We start from the raw sequence: 21,627 nt of genomic DNA on the forward strand, positions 1-21,627 counted from the left end.
TCGGCTTAGCTCAGGAGTTAGAGCAGTAGAGCAGTTGTCTTGTAACCGAAAGGTTGCTAGTTCGATCCCCAGCTCCTCCTAGCTGAGTGGTGATGTGTCCCTGAGCAAGACCCTTAACCCTAACTGCTCCTGACGAGCTGGCTGTCGCCTTGCATGGTTGACTCTGCCGTTGGTGTGTCAATGTGTGTATTAACCGATGTAAGTTGCATTTGATAAAAGCTTCTTCTAAATGCCCTAATTCTCTAAGCGGTCTCCATCTTTCTAATGCAACGCCAACGTTTCCCTGTTTATTAGCACAGATTTTGCTGTTAAATTCACCCAAAAATGGTCTCAAAAGAATCCTTTACCATCCACATGATTCTTTTTTCAGCCCTTCTAATTTAATAAGTACTATACTGAATCCTAATACGCGTGTGCGCGTGCGTGTGTGTGTGTGTGTTAATGTATATCATTCGGCTCTGAAGGTTCCTGTGTGATTAAGGGCTACACAAATAAATTGACTTGACTGAACACCCTTGAGCTGAGGTGTTAAAAAATACAATGAATCAGTGGTTACTGGAGGTGTTCAAAAACAACCCCCACAACAACATGCTTAGTGTGTTTGTCGGATGGGGGTTGGGGGGAACTGGGGGGGTTTATAAGCCTTGTAAGAGTTGGGAGAGAAACAATGGGATTCATGTAACCAGCATGACTACATCATTTTTACGTTTCCAGAACCTGATCTTAACTTCACTGCTATTGACAGGTAATGTTATTTGATGTAGAATGTAAATATGATTTTGTAATATCTTTTAATAACTGCCAGTTTAATCAAACTATATAATATTTAGAAAAATAGTATGATAGTATATTATGTTATATTATGTTGCAAATCACATAGAATATACTTGCATTTATTTAGTTTGTCATTATTTATACTGCATGTACTTTGGTTACACAAAATAACAGAGCAAAAGCTGAAATCTATTAATATAGCACAAATAATATTTGTGCTATGTATGGTCACATTTTGGTCACAGAGACTAACTGGGCTTAAAGGCTATACTAATTAATTTGTCTCGGACACCTAGTCAAAACATCGAATTTGGTCTCCAGTATTTACAGAAGGCCGTTCGGTCATGCATACATTGAGTTAATTCTAAGTCAATATTGGTGAATGCCTGGTAATTAAAACAAATGCTTGCATTGTCTCTGCATTAAGGTTTAAACGGTTATATGAAGCAATATTCAAAATATCTTGTAAAACTTGTAGGTTTAATATTTGGATAGTAAGCTATCCAAATATCGATGCGGTTGCGTAATCCTTGGTTCATTATTTTCCATCTGCCTCTCTCCCTCTGTCCCAGGCTTTGTTTGCCAGGGCAAGTTGACCTGTAAAGAGGGGCACAGTGGCCCCACCTATGAGTCTATGCAAGAAGTATTTGACAAGAAGTCATTCAGGCCCGCTGTCAACCTCAGTAACCCCACCATAACCAACATCTCCTTCACCCTCTATGCCGTGCTGGGCGTGGTAAGCAACGCAGAGAGAGTGCTAGTGAATCGATCTCATGATAATGCACGGGTATACCTTTGCTTATTCTGGTTTTACTGCAATCAGTCGGGTAACTTTGCTGGACGGATTGGAATGATTTTGCGTTTAGAAAGATTGATCTGTGAGAGCCTTGTGAGAACGTCCTCGTCTCGTAAATCCTGTTCTTCTCTGCAGCAGACTAGTCTGGCATCGTTCCCGTTGGAAGCCCCTTTTTAACATTTAATAACGAAAGGTCCAACAAGCGCTCAGGAGCTGTTCAGTTCATGACAACCAGATCGCTGTATCCTGCCGAATTAAAAATAACTTTTTTCACAGTCGAAGATTTTTTTGCTAAACTTTCAACAAGTTTCAGCACGAGCGCAGACTGTGTTAGGTGGTTAAGTCTTCTTGAGCTTCTTGAACACTGAAGAGTTCCCCCATATTGGGAAATCAATATTTGGCCAGATCTGTAGAGGTATACCGTCTCGACATGTTGTATACACAGTTACCTGATAGGTTGCTCACATTCTATTCTGTGTGCCCTGTGACTGCACAAAACAGGAGTTTTGTTGAGGGTGTGATTGAGTTACCGAGTGACCAAGGAAGGGATCAATGAGGGGCCATTGTTTTGTGATTCATAGCCCTGAATATATAACAAAGACATATGAAATAAAAGAGGAAATGAATAGTTTTGCCTTTCAGTGGCTTGGCTATGTCACCGTACTGTTCTAGCCAGTATGGCCAGTCAAAACGATCCAGCCCTTACCTGTCACATGCCAAATGATTCACCTATTTTCCCTTCCATCTTTTTCAGAATGAGAAGACTCAGATCCTCACTACTTTTCTTTGGCTGAGATTGGCAAGTAGTAGAACGATGTCATACAAACCTAATTTGTTTGACAAGTGCTTGTGCTGATCGCTGACCGTCTTGTACCTCTGTATTCCACACCAGTACTGGCACCATGAGTTCATGGTGTGGGAGCCTAATGAGTGTGATGGTGTGACCAGGATTTCAATCCCGGTGAATCAGCTGTGGTCTCCAGACATCATCGTCTATGAATTGTGAGTTGACCTTTTAACATGTAACAGAATCACATGGAAATCAGTTGAATTTCCATGCATCTAAAGTTAAGTAAGTATATTCCTATCAATTGAAAGTGTCTCCACCATGTTTTTTCGCCTTCCTTTTCTTTCTCTCCTTTTCTCTCTCTGTGATATCTTGCATAGCCATGCTCTGCACAGTCCGGTTTTCTTTTCAAAAGGTTTTACCCCTACTATCATCAGATGTGGATTGTAAAGCATTCTACTTGCTGTAGTTTGGTCTGGCTTTGCGAGACTAATTGTAAAGTGGCTTTGGGTAAATTGCATCAGGGAATCACTGACCATAAATCCATCGTGTCTTCCGGCAGGGGGGGCGGGGCGGCAGTAGCTCAGGAGGTAGAGCGGGTTGGCTGGTAACCGCCAGGTTGTTAGTTCGAATCCCCGGCTCCTCCTAGCTGAGTGTCGTGGTGACCCTGAGCAAGAACACTCACCCTATAACTGCTCCTGACGAGCTGGCTGTGGCGTTGCGTGGTTGACGCCGCCCGTCGGTGTGCGAGTGTGTGCCTGAACGGGTGGTTGCGAGTGCGGTATAAATGCACTCCATTCTCCATTCCCCTCTTTGTGGCCAGTGTGGACGACGATGTCTCCCAGGCCTGTCCGTACGTCTACCTCAACCACACGGGACACATCCGCTGGGACCGCATGCTGAGGCTGGTGTCCTCCTGCAACCTGGAGATCTTCAGCTTCCCCTTCGACGTCCAGAACTGCACCTTCACCTTTGGCTCTTACATGCACACCAGTAACCGCTCCACCCAGACACACCTCAAGCACACGCAAGTTAGATAGTGACAGTGGACGTATGGATGAATAGTTAGAGTACACATAATGACATTCAGGGCTCAACGCTAAGGTTTAATTCTACTTGCCCAAAGTCCATTTTTACTGGCCCCTATACTATTTTTTTTTATGAGTGGTTATCAAATAACAACAAAGACTCAAATAAATTGAAAGTAAGTAAATCAAATAATTCACCAAGTATTATCCGACGTGGGCAAGGGGAGGGGGCAACATAAGGATAACTTTATAGATCGAAAATGTTTTTGTTTTTTTGCTGTTGCTTTTAATCCTTCACTTGCCCGAGCAGGCAAGCAGGGTTGTCATAGTTACTAGCCCGACGTGCCGTTTTAGTTGCCCCGGGCCATCCTTATTGTTGAGCCCTGACATTGACTCTCTCCCTCCTCACTCCTCCCTTCCTTCCACCCTCTCTGGCGCTTTACCCCGGTGCCGATGCTTCTCTCTGGCCCTTCTCTCTAGTAAGGGACGTGAGGGTGAGTCCGGCCCTGACCTTTGAGGCCATGTCCATTAATTCCAAGAACTACCTGGAGGCCAGTGGGGAGTGGGAGCTGGTGGTAATCCTGGGGGAAACGTCCATCCTCAAGTTCGGCGTTGATGAGTGGGACATCATCACCTTCTGGGTGAGTCTGCTCCCATTTGTATTAGCGCTCCAGTTCACAAAGCGGTATTTATTTTTAGTTCATTTATTTATTTGAAGGACATTAATCAACAGCCTTAAATGTGCCAGTGTTGGCCAACAGGCTCATTATAAACGGTAACATCTCTGAGGGGAAGGACAAGCAAAGCCTTATGATGCTTCTTTTTGCAGTTCTGATAAATGTGATGGCTGAGGCTCATTCTGTCTGGGTCTCTCGTGGTGATGAACAGCAAGAATTGTCTTTTGATTAAAATGTACAAAGTTCCAGAGCAGGAGTTTTCTATTCGCTGCGCACCCTTGCTGTGTTAAGACAACGTTCGACAACCCCCCTCGCATCTGCTCAAATGAAAGTCAATGTAGTCCCGTTTTACTATACCTCGCCTCCAACCTCATTTCCTGGGTGGAAGACCTTCTGCTGTTAGTGAATCTTCAACGCATGTCGCGGCGTTCATCCACTATAACTTTAGTATGTTGAATACCCATACATGAATTAAGCATGCCATTTGGTAGCCCACTCTGAATCAAATTAGATGCGGTACCTTCACCTAATTAGCCTCACCATATATGTAAGGGATAATGCCCGACGAGGTGTCCATTATCAGGAATTAATGGACGACGTGGAGGCGTGAACCGCCTCCGCCTCGAATATTCCCGCAGACCGTGGTATAAGTGGCCTTATTTAGCTTACCAGGAAATGATATTCTCAAAAAATCACGATCTATTTTTATATCTGCTTTCAAGTGCAAGTCCAATTATCCAATAGGTGATATCACAAGTGACAGTTCACTGGCTTTTAATAGATAATCATACTGGTGGTAAAATCATAGTTTCACCACCAGGGGTCAGGGTGTTTATCCATTACAAGCCAGACTAACCACACTTTTTGTATAACCTGATTTGATTGGATTTCAAAAAAAATCTTAGAACGACCAATCACCCGGCCACGTGGCGGTGAGAAAGTCCGGCGTGACTGTGTAGCTGTCGAGAACCCATGCACATGCTCCCCTTGCTGGTCCCCCAACCAGGTGGTGATCAAGCGGCGCCCGAACCTCTACGTGGTCAACCTGCTCATTCCCAGCTCCTTCCTGATGCTCATCGACATCCTGTCCTTCTACCTACCCCCGCACAGCGTGGACCGCGCCTCCTTCAAGATGACCCTCATCCTGGGCTACACCGTCTTCCTGCTCATCATGAACGACCTGTTGCCCAGCACCGCCAACGGCACGCCCATCATAGGTGAGGGGTCCAAGCCAGTAGCCAGGCCAGAGGGCTAGACGTCTGGACCACGGCCTCACACGACCCCGGAGGTCAGCGCACACTCAGGTCTAGAGGACATCCGGTCCCCACAGGAGTTTTTTTATAAGATTTATTTTTGAATTTTGTGCTTTTAAGATATGGGAGATAGAGAGGGAGGACATGCAGCAAAGAGGAATCCAACATGAACATCGAATGCCAAAGGTCTTCTTCACGATGTCCTTTATTCCCTCACACTAGGACTTAAGAATAGTCCAAGGTACCTTCCTTGCCCCCTCTCCTCTCCCTCTGTCAGGCAGCCATCTTGGGCAGTGTGCCCCTAAACAAAACGCAAAAGTGGGTGGGGCCTCATTCACAAACAATTACCCCCACCTGCTTTCAATTCATCCCCTTTCCCAAACAAAACAACGACCCCCCCATGAGACACGAATGAAAAAGGAACAAAAACAACCACCATAACACAGGGTCTGAGATCCCAATACCTGTGGGACGATCCTATCACCCACGACTGGGATGTTCCACTGTGCCCTACTCCCTCTCAATAGGTATCTACTTCTCGGTGTGTCTGGCCCTCATGGTGATCAGCCTGTTGGAGACGGTGATCATCACCAACGTGCTCCACCACAACTCCATGAAGTACCGCGAGGTCCCCCGCTGGGTGCGAGTGCTGGTCCTCCAACACATCGCCAACCTCATCTGCTACCGCTGGCCGGAAGGGATCCGCCCCTCCGCCTGGCCGTCCAATCACAAGGCGGACGAGCCTGAGAGCGACGCAGGGGTCTGCGTGGTCCAAACGATCACACCCTCACCCGCCCCGCAGGAAGCCAGCCGCGATGCTGAGAGAGCAGGTTGGTTGTGCTGCTGTTGACGTCAGGGTTTGGCTACGGATTATGTTTGTTTGTCGTCGTTCCGTATCAATGCAATACCAATTGGCCGAGATTGGGTTTACACTTAAAACAAGCTCTACATGAGGCAGGCTTTATGAATGAAATGTTCCACTATAGTATAATCCAGCTTCAGTGAGCTACAGACTAGGTGATGATTTATGATGATAAGATCATTTGCCACCACACTTGGTAGCATAAGATAACCCTTTGACGACATGTATCTGCTAAAAAGATCCGATCATCATAATTCATATAAAACAATATCACACCTTTAATAAGCAGGTTAGTGTCAGAGCATATTACACAGGGGTGTCTACCACAACAGGCAATGGGGTTCAAACCGAAAAACCTTTCAGCTGTGAGACAAATCCCCCTAGTCACTTCTACCCTATCCTACCTGTACGGTACTACCAGGTGGACCATAACTATTACCCTGCTCGTTTTTCCAACACGCCTCACCCCAGGTTCCTCGGTGGCGATGGACGGTCAGGAGCTCCGTCAGATCTGCCAGGACGTGGGCACCCTGCGAGCCCACCTCACGGCCCTGCAGAAGGAGGGCGAGCTGCAGGACGTGTGGTGTCACGTGGGCTACGTGCTGGACTTCCTGCTCTTCCGCATCTACCTGCTGCTCATCAGCTTCTACGCTCTGGTCATCATCTACATGTGGTGCATCTGGGTCGCCCAGACGTGAGAGCGAGCGTGCACGGCTCAACGTGCACGTTGGGCAACCGGGGGGGGGCGGGTCGGTCACATGGAATGGAGAAGGATTGGGGATTTCACATGTTGTAAAAAAGGGGGATTTCAGAGCAGTTATGTTAATTATTGGATCGAGTAGAGCTATTCAACTTCACTCGATATGACTGTAGCTGTCTGGTTATTTATGGGAATCTCTTGAATCATAATGCAATCGTAGATGGTAACTTGACCGCATTTATATCGGGCTTTTTGAAACCCGTGGCCACTTAAAAGTGCTTTAAAACGATTGCCTCACTTTTCACCATTGCATACACATTCATACAACCACGGTCATAAAAGGCAACAGCCATCTTTTCGGGAGCAGATGGGGTTAGGTGCCATGCTCAGGGACAGAGGTATGTTTTGTTACAGTAAGCATTACCTTCCTCAGAAGAATATACCAAGCATCATATAACGGAGTACTGCGTTGATGTTATTTTGTGCATATGTACCGGTTCTATGACCTGATTATTATAACTGTTTTATGCTCCCCAACACGGATTAAAAGCTATTCAAAGTGACTTGGATTTTGGCAGTAAATGTTGACTAATTGGTCTGTCCAACGACGATATTGTATGTATGATTCTAATTTTGGAAAATTTTCAAAAAACTGATCCCACAACATTAACAGTCAGGGCAGTCTTTAATTCTCAACACTGTTACAGAACAAAAGCCAAATGAACACGTTATAATCAAAATAAAAGCATTCATCAATTGTATTTACAATATATTTTCTCTTAGTGCACTTCACATCCTTGTACAAAAGGCAGGCCGATGAACTCAGAATCCACCCCAGCGAAGAGGAACAGATTTAACTCTTTGTTCAGTGAATTGTTAGTACAGTGCTTTTAAAAGCAGCCAGTTAAGACTAAACACGCAGACAGGTTAGAGCACTGTTCTGGTATAATAGACATCTATGGTGTCGGTGGTCCAGTTATTGGGCAAAAACCTCCAGTCGGTTCCATTAGAGGGGGGATAGTTTCCCTAGCTGATACAATTCAAACAAGATTAGTTACAATCCCTGATCTAAAGACTACTGACGTATGTATATAAAAAAAGAACTGTTGTAATGTATGGTTGTTATCATTAGCAAATGCTTATAAAAAAGGACACTCATTCTGGACAAAGTTTAGTATTTTGGCCAATGAAAATGTATTGTTAATCATCTGTCGAAGATAAAAATCACTTACAATTGGAATTACTTAATTTCACATCTCCATGTATTCAATCTCAATTTAATCAGTCATTTTCAAATAAATCTCCAAAAATGATATTACTTTGGTTACACAAAACATCTTACGGAACGTGAATTTGAGTCTCCTGCCAAGGGGTGAATTATTGAATTTGGTTGTGCCATCCCAGGTAAACGTCTGTCTGGTTTTAATAAGAGACACGATTAAAAGCCCTGAATTAGTCTCCCTGCTCAACACTCTCCTCTAGAACATAAGATCAGTGCAAATAAGAACTACATGTTAAGATGAGTGGTCCCACACAAAATCAAGTTAAATGTTACATTCTCAAATCAGATAAGTGCAAATTATTGGTGCACAGCAAGTACACACACACACACACACACACACACACACACACACACACACACACACACACACACACACACACACACCCCGTCTCTCCAATTTCATTTGAATGAAAAAAAGGAAAACATTTGTACTAATCCGCCGATTGTGCATGAATACTTTCAAAGTTTACCTACATTAGCTACCAGAGGCACGTTAGCGTGGCTAAAAACCCACTAAAAACCAAGACAAAAAGCAACGGTAAAAGGAAAGAAAGAAACGACACCCTTACCCCGACACCTTCAAAATAAAACGACTTGGAACACATTGGGCACGACCCCCAAAACAACTGCACCTAAATAAGAAGGGAGGTTCGGACTTGGCCTTCCAAGCAATTTAACCGAATCATAGGATGAAAGAAGAAGCACCGAATCATAGCTCTGGGAATCAGAGGACATCCCAAAAGCTGCACTTCTGGTAGAAGGAAGCGTCTCCTTGGAATTGTGGGTGTGTGATGCTAGAATGTCTTCATGTCAGGACGATTGGTTTCTGAAAACGGGACGGTACCAAAAAGTCTGGAAAAAGTTTATAAATCTGATTAGCCCGTACATGTCTCAGTAGATATTCCCGCCCCGCCTCCCTACACAAAATCTCATGTGATTATAATCAGTCCTGATGCGATCAACCATGTGCTACTCCCGACGTTCCGAATAATTAAACCGTCTTGTTTTCCTCCTGCAGGAAGAACGTAACCGGGCGACCGGAAGAGAAGGTCTACTAAGGTCTCCCAGTCCGGGGAGACTGAGCTGTCTCTACAATCAAAAGTCGTGGCGTTTTTTTGCTTTTCTTTATATTCATATGTTCTTTATATTAATATATTCTATATAACCGACGTTCTTCTCCTCCGGGTTCTCCCTACCCCCCGCCGCCCTCGTCCTCTTGCTCCTCCATGTTCTTGCGGGCCATGCGCTCGCGGCGCGCGGCTAACCGCTGGCACCGCGGACACTCCTTGCCCGCGCGGAAGCAGCCGCGATGGTAGCAGGCGTGGCACTCTGGAGACAAAAACAAAAGAAGAGAGGTTAACATTTATCTTTAAATGTGACATATTATACCACAAGGCGAGTGCGGTTAGCCATTACAAGCCATTTAAAAAAAAAAAACGGCCTCTTCTGACGTCACAAGGGGCCGTGTCCACCTAGATGTGTGCTGGATAGATCAGTCTACCAGCTTACCCAGTGAACTGCAGCAAACGTTGCTCAACTATCCGTCAAACATCTAGGTGGACACGCCCACTTGTGATGTCAGAAGATGCCGATTTTCAAAACGGCTCGTAAGAGCTAATCACACTCACACCGGGTGGAATAATAGATCACCTTTAAATCATACCGAACCCGGAGACATGACCCCGAACACGAAAGCGTTGTGTAAACATTGCGAGGTCTCCATTTGCGACGGGCTAGTGCCATCTACAGGGCTCCAGAGTGGAGAGGAATGACAAAACACCCCATGGAAGATTCTGCCCTCCGTAACCAAAGCAAACAGATGAGTTCAACAACCAGTTGAACCACTTTGACAAACAAGGAGAGACAGAGAGAGGGAGAGGCCTTGTGAGGCAACCACACGAGAGCCAATCACAGGCCGGCGTGGGTCTATAAAACAAGAAGAGGTTTGTCACAGCGGGGCAGAAGGCTGGAGGAGCAGGTGGGGTTGGACCACAGAGCACCTGAAACTAGTTTCAACCCGTCCCGACCGAAAGCCTGCTCAAAACTAAGAGCCCAGACACCTTCCAAACTTATAGAAGATATATTGCAGGAAAGTCCACTACTCTCGTTCTAACAAACATAATGTATAATGAGGTGACAAGTAAATGTTTTTTTTTTATGGTTTTTATTTCATACTCACAGAGATGAAGATGAAAAAATTAAAATAACATGCGACACACAAATAAAACCAAAACAAATAAATAAAATTTATTTTTCAAAACCAATGATGCATAAGAAACAATAGCTCCTTTCATAAGCGTACATAATAACACGCTAACTATTAACACTGCATAGATGTCAACATGCCAACTCCTAGGGCCAATGCCTTCTCAATTTCTGCAACTGTCAATGTTGCAATTTCCAGTGCAGCCATATCTTGGATGCCATCATATTGCTTTATCTCTTTTTATCGGTTTCATCAACGACATATATTCTATTCATAGATTTAGCACCTCCAAAATATCCATTTTGAAATGCGGTTTGGTACGTCTCTTGGCTCGGTTAGGTTTTTCTACTCAATTTCGCTGTACTGTGAATATACAATAATTATAAATATACCTTTTTGCTATCCAAAAAAAGAAAATCCTAGGTTGGCAGCGCCTACAACTGAAAATCAAGACGAACGAAACAGCAATGAAACTTAATACTCTAGACTGTGAACTTGGAACAACTAAACTACCATTGCAAACCTGAAATAGCTTACACCGCAGCAAAGATATTCAATCTTTATATAATCATCAAATTGATAAGATCATCTTTATAAAAGGTCACAATGCAGCACAGGCAGACCCTTCCCAGAACAGTGCTTCCCCTCAGCATGCAAAGTCTATTTAAATATCTATCAGCAGCCAACTGCCAAGAGGAAACCGATGCTGCAACGGGACAGCCCGGCAGTTCAACCACTGCACAGACGGACACAACACAGCGAGACCAGCAATGCCTCCACACCTCTGAAGACCCAAACACCCACAGCGCCCAGGAACACAAAGCCAGCAAGGAGGGGAGGGAAGGAAGGAAGAAAGATAGGAGAAAATGGACGGGAGAACACAAAACCAGACACACGATACACACACACAGACGAGGACAATAGGACAATGACGCAGGGCTGCAGCAATGTTTGAATAAAAGCCCCGACAGACATTCTGTAGTCTTTTTTCAACTTATAAATTGAAAAAAAAGGTAACTGCTAAAGTCAAAGTGTGCGTCATCCAAGGGTGCATAGACCTGAAATATCAAAGAGGTATGCATCCGCATGCAACGGATGAGGTCACCCATAAAGCATTCAAAACCAGGAAATACCCTATCAAACATGACCGTTAAAAATGAATGATTGTCGTCTGTTTTTTGGGTTTATAGCTGATTAAAAAGGTGCAATTCAGTACCGTCTCTCGTATCACCTCCCTCCCCCAGGTTATGACCAGGTGGAGCAGGCGTTTTATTCCAACAGTTAAAAGTATTGGAATAATAAACAAAGTCCCTGCATCCGGAACCACAGCCATGGCTCAACACTTAACCCTTTCCTACTCCCCATCGTCCACGGGAGGACATGCGTTGGTGTCCTCTGAAGCCCTGACGTCCGTCCCCCCCTCCTCGTCTTCACCACAGGGCTCTGACCCATCCCCCCCCTCCCCCAGCTGGTCCCTGTCCGCCCTCCTCTTCCCCGGCCGCCCCTGGCTCACCCTTCTGGCCTGCCGCGTCTTGCGGGACCTCCAGGTCTTCTGACAACCCCCGGGCCCTTCACCTGGCCCCGCTTTCTCTACATCCACCTCCCTGGTCTCCCCCAGCTCCCTGGTTGGCTCTCCTCCTCCTCCTCCTCCTTCTCCTCCACCAGCACCACCTCCACCACCTCCTCCTCCTCCACCTCCGTTTCTCCCTCTGGAGAAGAGGTTTTGCAGGCCGGAAAACCTCCCGGCTTTGGCTTTGCCGCCAGGGGCCTTCCCCGCTACGCCGGCCCCCGAGACCTGCTCCTTGTCCAGCACCCCTTCCTTCAGTGAATCAACCTTCTCCTCCTCCGAGTCCATTTTGGGGAGGTCTTTACCCTGCTTCCTCAACGACGGCAGCTTCCAAAGAGCCCTCCCCACGTCCTTCCCTCCCACGTCACCTAGTGATTCGCCACCGATCGCTTCCTCCACGACCGCCCTCTCCCCCTCACTCTCGGTGTCCTCTTGGGCGAAGCCGATTCCCAGCTTCTTGAACCCCGACACCGTCCAAACCGCCTTCCCCACCTCCCCTTGTGTTTCTCCATCGCTAGCTTTGGGCGCTTTTTCTCCCATCTCCTCCTTTTCCGCCGCCCTCTCCTCCTCCTCCTCCTCACTCTCAGTGTCTACTTGGGAGAAACTTATCCCCAGCTTCTCCAACCCCGGCACCTTCCAGAAAGCCTTCCTCCCCTCCTTCCGCACCCCTCCTGCGTCTCGCCCCCCGGCCTCGCCCCGCGTCTCGCCGTGGCTCGCCCGGCCGTCGCTCGGCTCCCTCTTGGAGAACACGTTGACCAGCCGGCCTATCCCGAGCACCCTCCTGAGGTCGACCTTCTCCGCCCTCGCCTTCTCGTCTCCGCGCTCTCCGCTCGCTCGAACCTCCGTTGGGTCCGGCGCCACGCCTTCCTCCTCCTCCTCCTCCTTCCTGCCCTCTGCGTCCCCTCTACCCTCGACCTCTGACCCTTCCTCGGCCGTCCCGCCCGGTCCGACCTCTGACCAACCCGTCCCTTCACGTCCGACCTCTGACCCTTCCTCGCCCATCCCGACCTCTGACCCTTCCCCGCCCGCCCCTTTCGGTACGACCTCCCACTCGTCCTCGCTGCTCACCACCGCCGCCCCCTTGCGACCCCCCTCTTCCCCGCCCTCCCCCTCCCTCTTGTCCTGCAACAGGGCCCTGGCCAGCCTACGGGGCTTGGGGAACCTCCAGTCTTTCCAGGAGGGGGCGGGGAAGGGGTTGGGGGAGGGGGCCTGAGGGCGGCCCAGGCCGGCCGCGTGCGGATGGGGCTCACCTTCGCACCGCTGGCACTTGTTCAGGTCGAAGGGGAAGATGATGTCTTTGCCGTTGCCGCAGAACTCGCACACAAAGCCCTTGGCCTGGCACAGCTGAGGAGCACAGACACAAACACAGGAGGGTTTTACTGATAGACCACTGAACTAATGAATGAATGGGTGAGCCAGTGAGAGTACAGCTTAATGAATGAATGAGTGATCCAGTGACAATACACCTGAATGATTGAGTGAGCCAGTGTGAGTTCAGCTTAATGAATGAATGAATGAGTGAGCCAGTAGGAGTACAATTCTATTCCTAACGACGGAGCAAAGCAAACATATGTTCCTACACTGTCAAACTGCAATACTAAAAAACGGAAATCTTTGGATGTTTGTTCTATACATATGGATGTCTTTCGGATGTTTGTTCAGTTCATATGGAGGTCTTTCGGATGTTTGTTCAGTTCATATGGAGGTCTTCGGATGCTCGCCGGGCAAATAAGAGACGGTTCAGTGCGGCGCAGTCTTACCACACAGCCAGCCACGTGCGTGGAGCCGTGCTTCAGTAACTCCTTGAGCCGGGGGACCAGATCGCCGCTGCGCACGGCAGCGAGGTCGTTGAGGGAGAAGAGGTGGAGGTCCTCCGTCAGGTGCCCTGGGAGACTGTCGAACTGGTCCAGCACACTGGGGAGAAAACACAAGACGCACACCCGTACCAACATGTACAGTCAGCAGCATACTGGGTGAACACTATATGCAATTTGTGGCGAGTGACGTTTATTGCTTTGCACACACACACTTACTCTCTGGCGAGGCGGCAGGTCTTGAAGAGGTTTTTCATGTGAAACAGCTGCACCCTCAATACCTGGGAAAAGACGTAGGCCTCATGATAACCTGGGTGTGTGCGTGGGAACTCAAAAGGGTTGTTCAGGATTTATGCTTTTTCGCCTGCGTGACGCATGATGTAAAATCCAGTTACCGTAGCATTAGCTCCCCTACTCAACCCAATAAATCTTCCAGACAACGCAAACATGAATCTATCCATGAATCTATGTTAGAAACTACGTTAGAAAGAAGAAGATTCACCCTATTTTAAATTTGCAGTTAATACCGAACCATTTTGTTCAGAATAACCCTTTTCCTCATCTGCTGGGCCTGTAGATGAACCAGAGTCATAGGTTTTACCTAGCTGTCCATCCATCTTTAACGTACCAGGACATGGGTAGAAGACTCAACTAGTGGAGATAAGTTGACGACCAGTGCGCCGTTACATCCAAGTAACCGACAATAACTAACTACCTAACAGCGACACCCTTGTTTGTCCTTAGATCCCCCTTTTAGAAAAGGGTCCATTATCAGGGACCCAACGATCCATCTTAGACGGAGATCCCCCTCCCCCTCCCCCCTCCCTCCTCCTCCTCCCCCCTCCTCCCTCCTCCCCCCTCCTCCCCCCCCCACTCACCCGGACGGCCTCCAGAGCCTTGATCTTCTTGTACAGGCCGCTGTTGATGTCGTTGGGGTTGAACAGCGGGTCGCCGGCGATCTTGCCCAGCAGGTCGCGGGCGAAGTTGCTGACGTAGTACTTGCCGAAGTCCCACTTGCGGAGCACGCGCCCCGGCACCACCGCCTGGGCGTTGTCGTGGCAACACTGGCAGAAGTAGCGGCCCAGGTACTCGCAGTAGCGCAGCCGCTTGATGTAGTCTGCGGGGCGAGGGGGAACCAAAATGGAGGGATTTGGAACCAAAATGGCGGCCATGATTGATGGTTTTGTTTCACGGTTCAAAGTAACAAAGGTTAGTTGGGTTTCAATAGTTTATTTTTTATGGGTTTTAACAGTTTTTTTTTTTTACTTTTTAACTTTTTAAAACGTCTTTCCTTTATGGGGAGGACATTGAAGATGGATAGGAGAGATTTTAGTGCCTGCAATGTTGTTTGTGCCCACGTGAGTCAGAGGTACAGGGCGAGCCCCCCAGTCAAACCGTGTACTTAAAAGGTGTGTTCCAGCGTTACCTGGGTCCACGCGGATGCCACAGCCAGCACAGCGGTGGTTCTGCTTGGTCACCACTATCTTCCTCCTGAAACACATGGACAGTGAGTGTGAGTAGGACTGGGTGTTTGCGTGTGTGTGTGGGTGAGCGTGTTTGTGTGTGTGTGTGGTGTGTGGTGTGTGCTGTGTGCTGTGTGCTGTGTGCTGTGTGCTGTGTGTGTGCGACATTGGTTAGAGGCCATTTGAGAATAAGCCAGCTGTTGGATTTCCATGTCTATCTTTGTGAACACGATCTGTTCATGTAAATGGAATAGGATGAATAGATATTTACATATTTTAAAAAAATTTACTGCCTGTGAGGTCTCTGGAGAATTATCTTCATGATAAGCTTAGTCCACTGTAGGGCTTTGCAGCCGTCAGTTCATATTCTGTTTTATAATATACCGGTTTGAGAATTTACATAACTCACCACTGACAAACTTTCCACTCAAGTCATAAAAATAGTTAAACATTAGGCAATGTTTGTCGTAAAAAAAGAAAGCTGTTGAGAATTGGAACAGAGCCGGCTGTAGAGAGCCTTTGAATTGAAGAGAAAGTGTAAATCAGAGAAATATCAAAGCAATCAAGTCTCTTTTCAGTCTCGAAACCCGATCAGTGCTCAGGCGCTGCAGCACTCTGATCGATTCCAATGTCCCTCGTCGAGGGCTGGGATACACACCCCATTTATGGCGTACTTCTTCTTTCCCTAACTACATACAGCGCATCATGCTTTAGCCTCCGCAAGCTTTACCTCCTCCCTTTGACCGCGACTCAGACCGAATTAAGACATCAGACGATTCCTAGAACGAGACGGGGGTGCCAAGAGACATCGAGGCTCCCGTCCCCTGCGACAGCATACGGTCCCCTACGGGTGAAGAGGAAACTGCTCCCTGCATCTTCAGAAAGTGCTGCCTCTTCCGAAATAGGCCGTCTCCCCCAGATGGAAGAAGGGTCACTGGGTTCAGCTTGCGAGAGGTCGTGGCGAGCGGGGTGAACGCGATAGGGTGGCTGGTCCGTGTGTTCAGGCTGATTGACTGTGTGCACCGGGGTTCATTTGAGGGCTGTGAGGAGGAGAAGACTCACTTGGGCGCCGGGTGGATGTTGAAGATGATCTGGGGCCGCGGGGGGGCCCACTCCAGGTTGCCTCGCACCCGGATCCTCAGCTTGTAGATGTCGGCGTGCTCGCCGTCATCCGGGGAGATGGGGAGGGAGTCTGGGATGGGCAGCAGCTGCAGCATGGGGGGGCGGGCGAGGGGGGGGGCAGGGACGAGGAGTGGTTAGGTGGGAGGACTGGGAATAGTGGGGATACTGGTTTGCAGTAAGGCTACTAAAGAATATTCAAAAATTCGAATATGACTTATAATATAAACGAATATGACGTTCTAATGCCTGAAAGAAGGCATAAGAACGTGAACATTGATATTAAAATGTGTTCCCGTGGCTCTTCCCATGTGAACCGTCTCGTGTGTCTGGCCAATAACCTGCAGGCTTTAAGGCCTGAGGCCTGCCAGTCAGTGACAAGATAAGGCTGAGCCAGTTAAGTCAGTTATGTCTGTTCACCTGAGAATAAACCGTCTCTCAAATGAATCGAGATCGAAAGAAAGAACAGATAGGGAATATTTGTATGAAAGGATTCGTTCGCATCATACTCTTGCTCAGCAAAGATGGAAAATTACTATCAAATTGTTTACTTAAAACAGTATAAAAACAACGTGCTAACGTAAAAAACAAATCATTCTTGACTACAGCCAATTATAAAGATACAGTAAAATGTCACAAACTCTGTATAAAAATGAGGCTATCGAATAACAATATCAATTCCGAATCATTCATTTGATCTCACTTCGATAGACAGCGTATTCTCAGTTCTCACTCTTAGGACATCACTTTATTTGTTTATTTTGAAATGTGTAGGTAAGTAGTACAACTTCTAATGTTTATTTGGAAATAAATCTACCAATAGAAGTAGTTATGTCTCTGGTGGTTTGCTATCTTTTGGACAATGGGCAAAATTTATATTTGAATATGGAAGCTATGGGTTTCTTTAGAAGGAAATGCTAACGTCATTGATAGCCACTTGGGAGAGCCCTAGTTTACCGTGTCCCATAACAACAATGCTGAATGTCATACAATCCTTGTGAGAACCTCCCTTTTGCTGCGATGGGGACATTGTCGTGTGACACGGGACATCTCCTTGTTGAGTTCATTGCTCAAGGACAAGTTTACCCAAATTAATAATCATTGTCATGAGGTTGGTAGACATAATGAGGCCAACCATATTTAGGTCAACGTTAAGTTACATAAATCACCAAAGGGCTTAAGTTGATTCTTGTGAACAATGATTGCCTCGTTTGTCAGGCCCTATTGTTACATTATTGTTGATTTTGTTATTTTTACTACGGCAAAAACACATCCGCATCAAATGGACAAACACACAAACACACACGCTGGTATGCACAAACACGCATGGCCACACAGTTGACATGAGCATACAGCCCACATCGTGTCAGATAACCAGATTGAATTGTACCGTTTTAAAAGATAAGCATGTGCACCTTATTCATCCCTGCAGGAAAATAAGGGTGGAAAAGAAACGCAGCATTGTCTCAAAAACTATGATATGTTCTCCCTGTGTGAGAGCATGCAGGCATGAGTGAATGTGCATGGGCAAGTTTGTGTGTGTGGGCGCGTGCCTGCATGTGCACATGTAAGTGTGTGTGGTTATGCAAGTGTTTGTGCAAGTGTCTGTTTGTTTGCTTGTGTTTGCGTTTGCCTGCATGTGTGTATGCAAGTGTGTGTCTCTAAGCGTGTGCGCGTGCTTGTGTGCATGCGCGCGCGTGCATGCGTGTGTGTGTAAGCGCGTGTGTGGGCGTAGGTGTTTGTAAGCACGTGCGTGTGTGTAACAGTGTGTGTGTGCGTGTGCGTGTGCGTGTGTGTACACCTTCTGCGGAGCGTCCTGCTCAGGAACCAGCCAGTCGAGCTCGGACGCAGCAGGAAGCTGCATGCCCTCGAACTGTCTGAGCAGACCCATGGCCACCGACTCAGCAGAGTTAGACTGGAGGAAGGACGGGCAGCTGGAGACAGGGAGGGGGAGGGAGGGAGGGAGAGACAGAGAGAGGGAGAGGGAGAGACAGAGAGACAGAGACAGAGACAGAGACAGAGAGACAGAGAGACAGAGACAGAGACAGAGACAGAGACAGAGACAGAGAGACAGGGAGAGAGGGAGAGGGGGAGAGGGGGAGGGACAGAGAGGGAGAGGGGGAGAGAGAGAGACAGAGACAGAGGGACAGAGAGAGGGAGAGACAGCGAGAGAGGGAGGGACAGAGGGAGAGAGGAAGAGGAGAGAGGAGGCGAGACAGAAAGACGAAGGGAAAGAGAGAGGAGAGACAGAGAGAGGAGGGACAGAGAAAGGAGAGAGGATGAGTCATGACATTCAGAATCAGCAGAAACAGGTTGTGTTTACTCTTACATGCTTTGTTTTGCCCTGCGATGGCCGATGAAGTAAGTCAACAGACTAAAGGGATCACTAGACGTCAGCTATGCGGATTTAAAACAGACTATTAAAACCGGTGGTCAGTGAATAAATTGCTTACTTTTAAGAGTTGTACAGAGATAAAAACAGGACAGACAGACATGTATAGAGATGTTTGGAAATCAATATGACGTATAGACATAGGGATAGAGATAAAGATGTATAGAGAGATCTTAAGATATCAACGATAATGTAATACATAAAATAAATCAATAGTATTTAATGCAATATAAATCTTGTTAAGTGAAGATGTGAATGATGATGAGGACCAATAGAGGCAGAGACGTGTGCTGTATAGAGATGGCGGTAGTCAGACGTAGGTATGGATGTTCTACTTACATGGAGTCGGAGCTGAGGAAGGACTTGGTGGAGGTGACGCTGCGCTTGATGTCAGCCTCTGAAGAACAACAGGAATAAAGTCAAAGCCAATGGACATCAGCCACACGTTAGTGTGGCTGATGTTTAAAAGAGATCAGGACAGTTGCTTGGGTTTACAATGTATTCTCTTACACGGTTCATATCAAAATGTGCTTTATTATTTTCTCAGAAAACCTCAAATAGAATGTAGGTTGGGCCCATTGGCAGGTAGAACTGTAACTAAGATGATGAGAAATCAGGTCAATGTTTTCAATGACCAAGAACCGTTAATTAACTTCTTTCCTTCTAGGTCATAAAGATGTTCTTTATTATGAACTTTACCATGGCCTTTATCACAGCTTGTATTGTTGCTGTGTAACCGATTTAATGAACTCTGACCTTCCTTGTAACGGATGGAGCAACTAAAGCAGGACTACAAGTCTGTTTTTAAATAGTTTATCAATTATACATATTTAATAATATTAAAATGTATAATGCAGTGCTACTACCACCAATACCAGGGATTTAAGAGTCGCTCAGAGTGCAAGTCAGCAAGTGAAGGACAATTTAAAAGTGATTTGTTGAAAGGAAAAGGTTATAAAAAAAAAAAAAAAGGTGCTTTTGGTAAGATATCAGAGCTAGAATTTATATTTATGTTCTGGAAATGCCACATTCATCAATTAGCTATCAGTGACTGAAACATAACGTTTTATAACTCTTAAAACTTTAATAATTTTTTTCTGACCAATCCGATATGAGCGGCTTCGGGATTGGCGATTGGTTTAGAGAGAATCCAGCCTTCCTGTCAATCACAGGTGCCTGAGTGAAACACTTCTCAATGCTGGAGTGTAGTGTAGGGAGAGGGAGGAGACTACCTTTGGCTGATTTAATTGTAAACTCTACCACACTGAAATCCTACCTAGAGCACCAATAAGGGTTGAAGAGAGTACGGTTGGTCAAGTGTCGGAGGCTCAGAGCTTTGTCGTCGGATGTTTACGATCGGATGAATGGATGACAGATGGAGGAAAGAATTGCGCTAAAGGTGGGGGTTAGTAAATAAAACACTGGGCTGGGAAGGTGAACAAACAAAAGACACTAACTCTACTCACTAATCCGACCGCGAAAGCCTTCCTACACCTCCCCTATAGAAACGTCCACTTGCAGATCACAACAAACGTCTACCACACACGGCCATGGCGGCTGAAGCCAGGAGGAGGCCGGCCTGGATCCAAACTGAAAACCCTTTTCTTCTGGGTCCTATCGACCAACGCCCTCACACGTCTGAGAGCAACAACCGTTTCCGTGTCGTAGAAACAGGTGGCTTCCAGCCAGCTGCGTGTAAAGTAAAGAGGTGAGATCCCCTTTTAGTGAGTATCATACCCACTCCAGAAATGACTCTTGCATTACTTGCATTTTTACCTCACTACACATACCTAGAGCATGTAGTGAGATACACACCGTGTCCTTTAGTGTTCTTTTGATAGAGATCACAAAGAGATAAGGGAAATTAAAAACTCTCAAATTCTCAGTTTGGAACCAAGCCGCATCACCTCGTCTGAAAAGCTCACGTCGTTAGGATTGTTAGAAAGGTTTGGTACGCAGCCGGCCTGCCACCTACGTCACGCCCCCTCCCCCAGCCTACAGATACCTGAGAAGAGAGATGCGAGTGACAAGGTGAGGCCGTTCTGAGAGGCCGCCAGCAGGGATTGGCCAGCACAGTCGTCATCTGAGAGACACAAAACTAAACACTCAGCTCCCCATCAGCAGCATCACGCGACACACACACACACACACACACACACACACACACACACACACACACACACACACACACACACACACACACACACACACACACACACACACACACACACACACACACACACACACACACACACACACACGCGCATTTGTCTCACACCTTGTAAAACACTCCCTGGGTATTTAAAGCGCCCCTATGCAAGGACAGAGAGTCACATTTCTAGAAGCCTCGGCACGTACACCTTGGCGGCGTGTATAAAACTCTCCTGCCAGCTTAGTCCCGACCACAGATTTCACTTCCTGGTCGTGTTGCCCCTCATCCTAACACCAGCACCACCATCTCACCACAGCACTGCTTTCCCTGCATCCATTTCCCAGTAAAAGATGAGTTAAAAGAGGAACTCTATAAAGAGCTGACATGAATAAAAACCAGACAAAAAAAACAAACAAAAAAAAACACAGTCAAAACAAACAACCACCACTTTTTTTGGGGGGGGGTTTGAGGAGAGGAACTGGATAGAGATTAAATGTCAAGTTGAATGTGAAACGGAATGAATCTTGATTTCGCAGGGTGACTTGATTTATGATAGGGAAGGGAAGAAACAGTCAAACTAAACTTCAAGTTATCTCATTTCTTTTTGGAATGGATCACCCATGACACCACTGCTTGGAAATGGTGTGAATTGGTACAACGGCGATAAGAACACAATACGACACCAAACAATCATCAAGTGCATACTTGAACTTGCAGTTCAATCAAAATAAAAATAAATAAAACCACTCGCAACA

General features: G+C 46.7%; 2 protein-coding genes across 3 annotated transcripts in view; one reads left to right on the forward strand and one right to left on the reverse strand.

The window, feature by feature from the left end:
• Positions 1–628: 628 nt before the first annotated feature.
• LOC132469821 (5-hydroxytryptamine receptor 3A-like) lies at positions 629–9,009 on the forward strand. Of its 2 annotated transcripts, none has more exons than XM_060067899.1 (9): positions 629–745; positions 1,347–1,561; positions 2,325–2,369; positions 2,463–2,572; positions 3,181–3,350; positions 3,866–4,026; positions 5,069–5,279; positions 5,843–6,145; positions 6,649–9,009. In XM_060067899.1, the coding sequence occupies exons 1-9, from the start codon at positions 688–690 to the stop codon at positions 6,873–6,875; spliced, it is 1,500 nt and encodes a 499-aa protein (XP_059923882.1). In that variant the 5' UTR covers positions 629–687; the 3' UTR covers positions 6,876–9,009. The 2 variants fall into 2 exon arrangements, with proteins under 2 accessions (XP_059923882.1, XP_059923883.1); XM_060067900.1 differs by having other exon boundaries at positions 1,347–1,510.
• The window catches only part of LOC132469819 (run domain Beclin-1-interacting and cysteine-rich domain-containing protein-like), an 18,600-nt gene continuing 4,516 nt past the window's right edge, over positions 7,544–21,627 (reverse strand). Inside the window, 10 exon segments of the mRNA XM_060067893.1 lie at positions 7,544–9,488; positions 13,183–13,276; positions 13,693–13,846; positions 13,966–14,027; positions 14,625–14,863; positions 15,173–15,237; positions 16,272–16,417; positions 18,130–18,262; positions 19,060–19,117; positions 20,726–20,803. Of these exon segments, the coding sequence (XP_059923876.1) occupies positions 9,352–9,488; positions 13,183–13,276; positions 13,693–13,846; positions 13,966–14,027; positions 14,625–14,863; positions 15,173–15,237; positions 16,272–16,417; positions 18,130–18,262; positions 19,060–19,117; positions 20,726–20,803 (1,166 nt within the window). The 3' untranslated portion in view covers positions 7,544–9,351.

This window comes from Gadus macrocephalus, chromosome 12 (assembly GCF_031168955.1).
Source record: "Gadus macrocephalus chromosome 12, ASM3116895v1".
Taxonomy (NCBI): domain Eukaryota; kingdom Metazoa; phylum Chordata; class Actinopteri; order Gadiformes; family Gadidae; genus Gadus; species Gadus macrocephalus.

Coding starts and splice junctions, on each gene's coding strand:
- LOC132469821 (XM_060067899.1), top strand. CDS start 688: ATGACTACATCATTTTTACGTTTCCAGAACCTGATCTTAACTTCACTG. Junction 2,370..2,462: donor CTTTTCTTTGGCTGAGATTG/GCAAGTAGTAGA, acceptor ATTCCACACCAG/TACTGGCACCATGAGTTCAT. Junction 5,280..5,842: donor CAACGGCACGCCCATCATAG/GTGAGGGGTCCA, acceptor CCCTCTCAATAG/GTATCTACTTCTCGGTGTGT.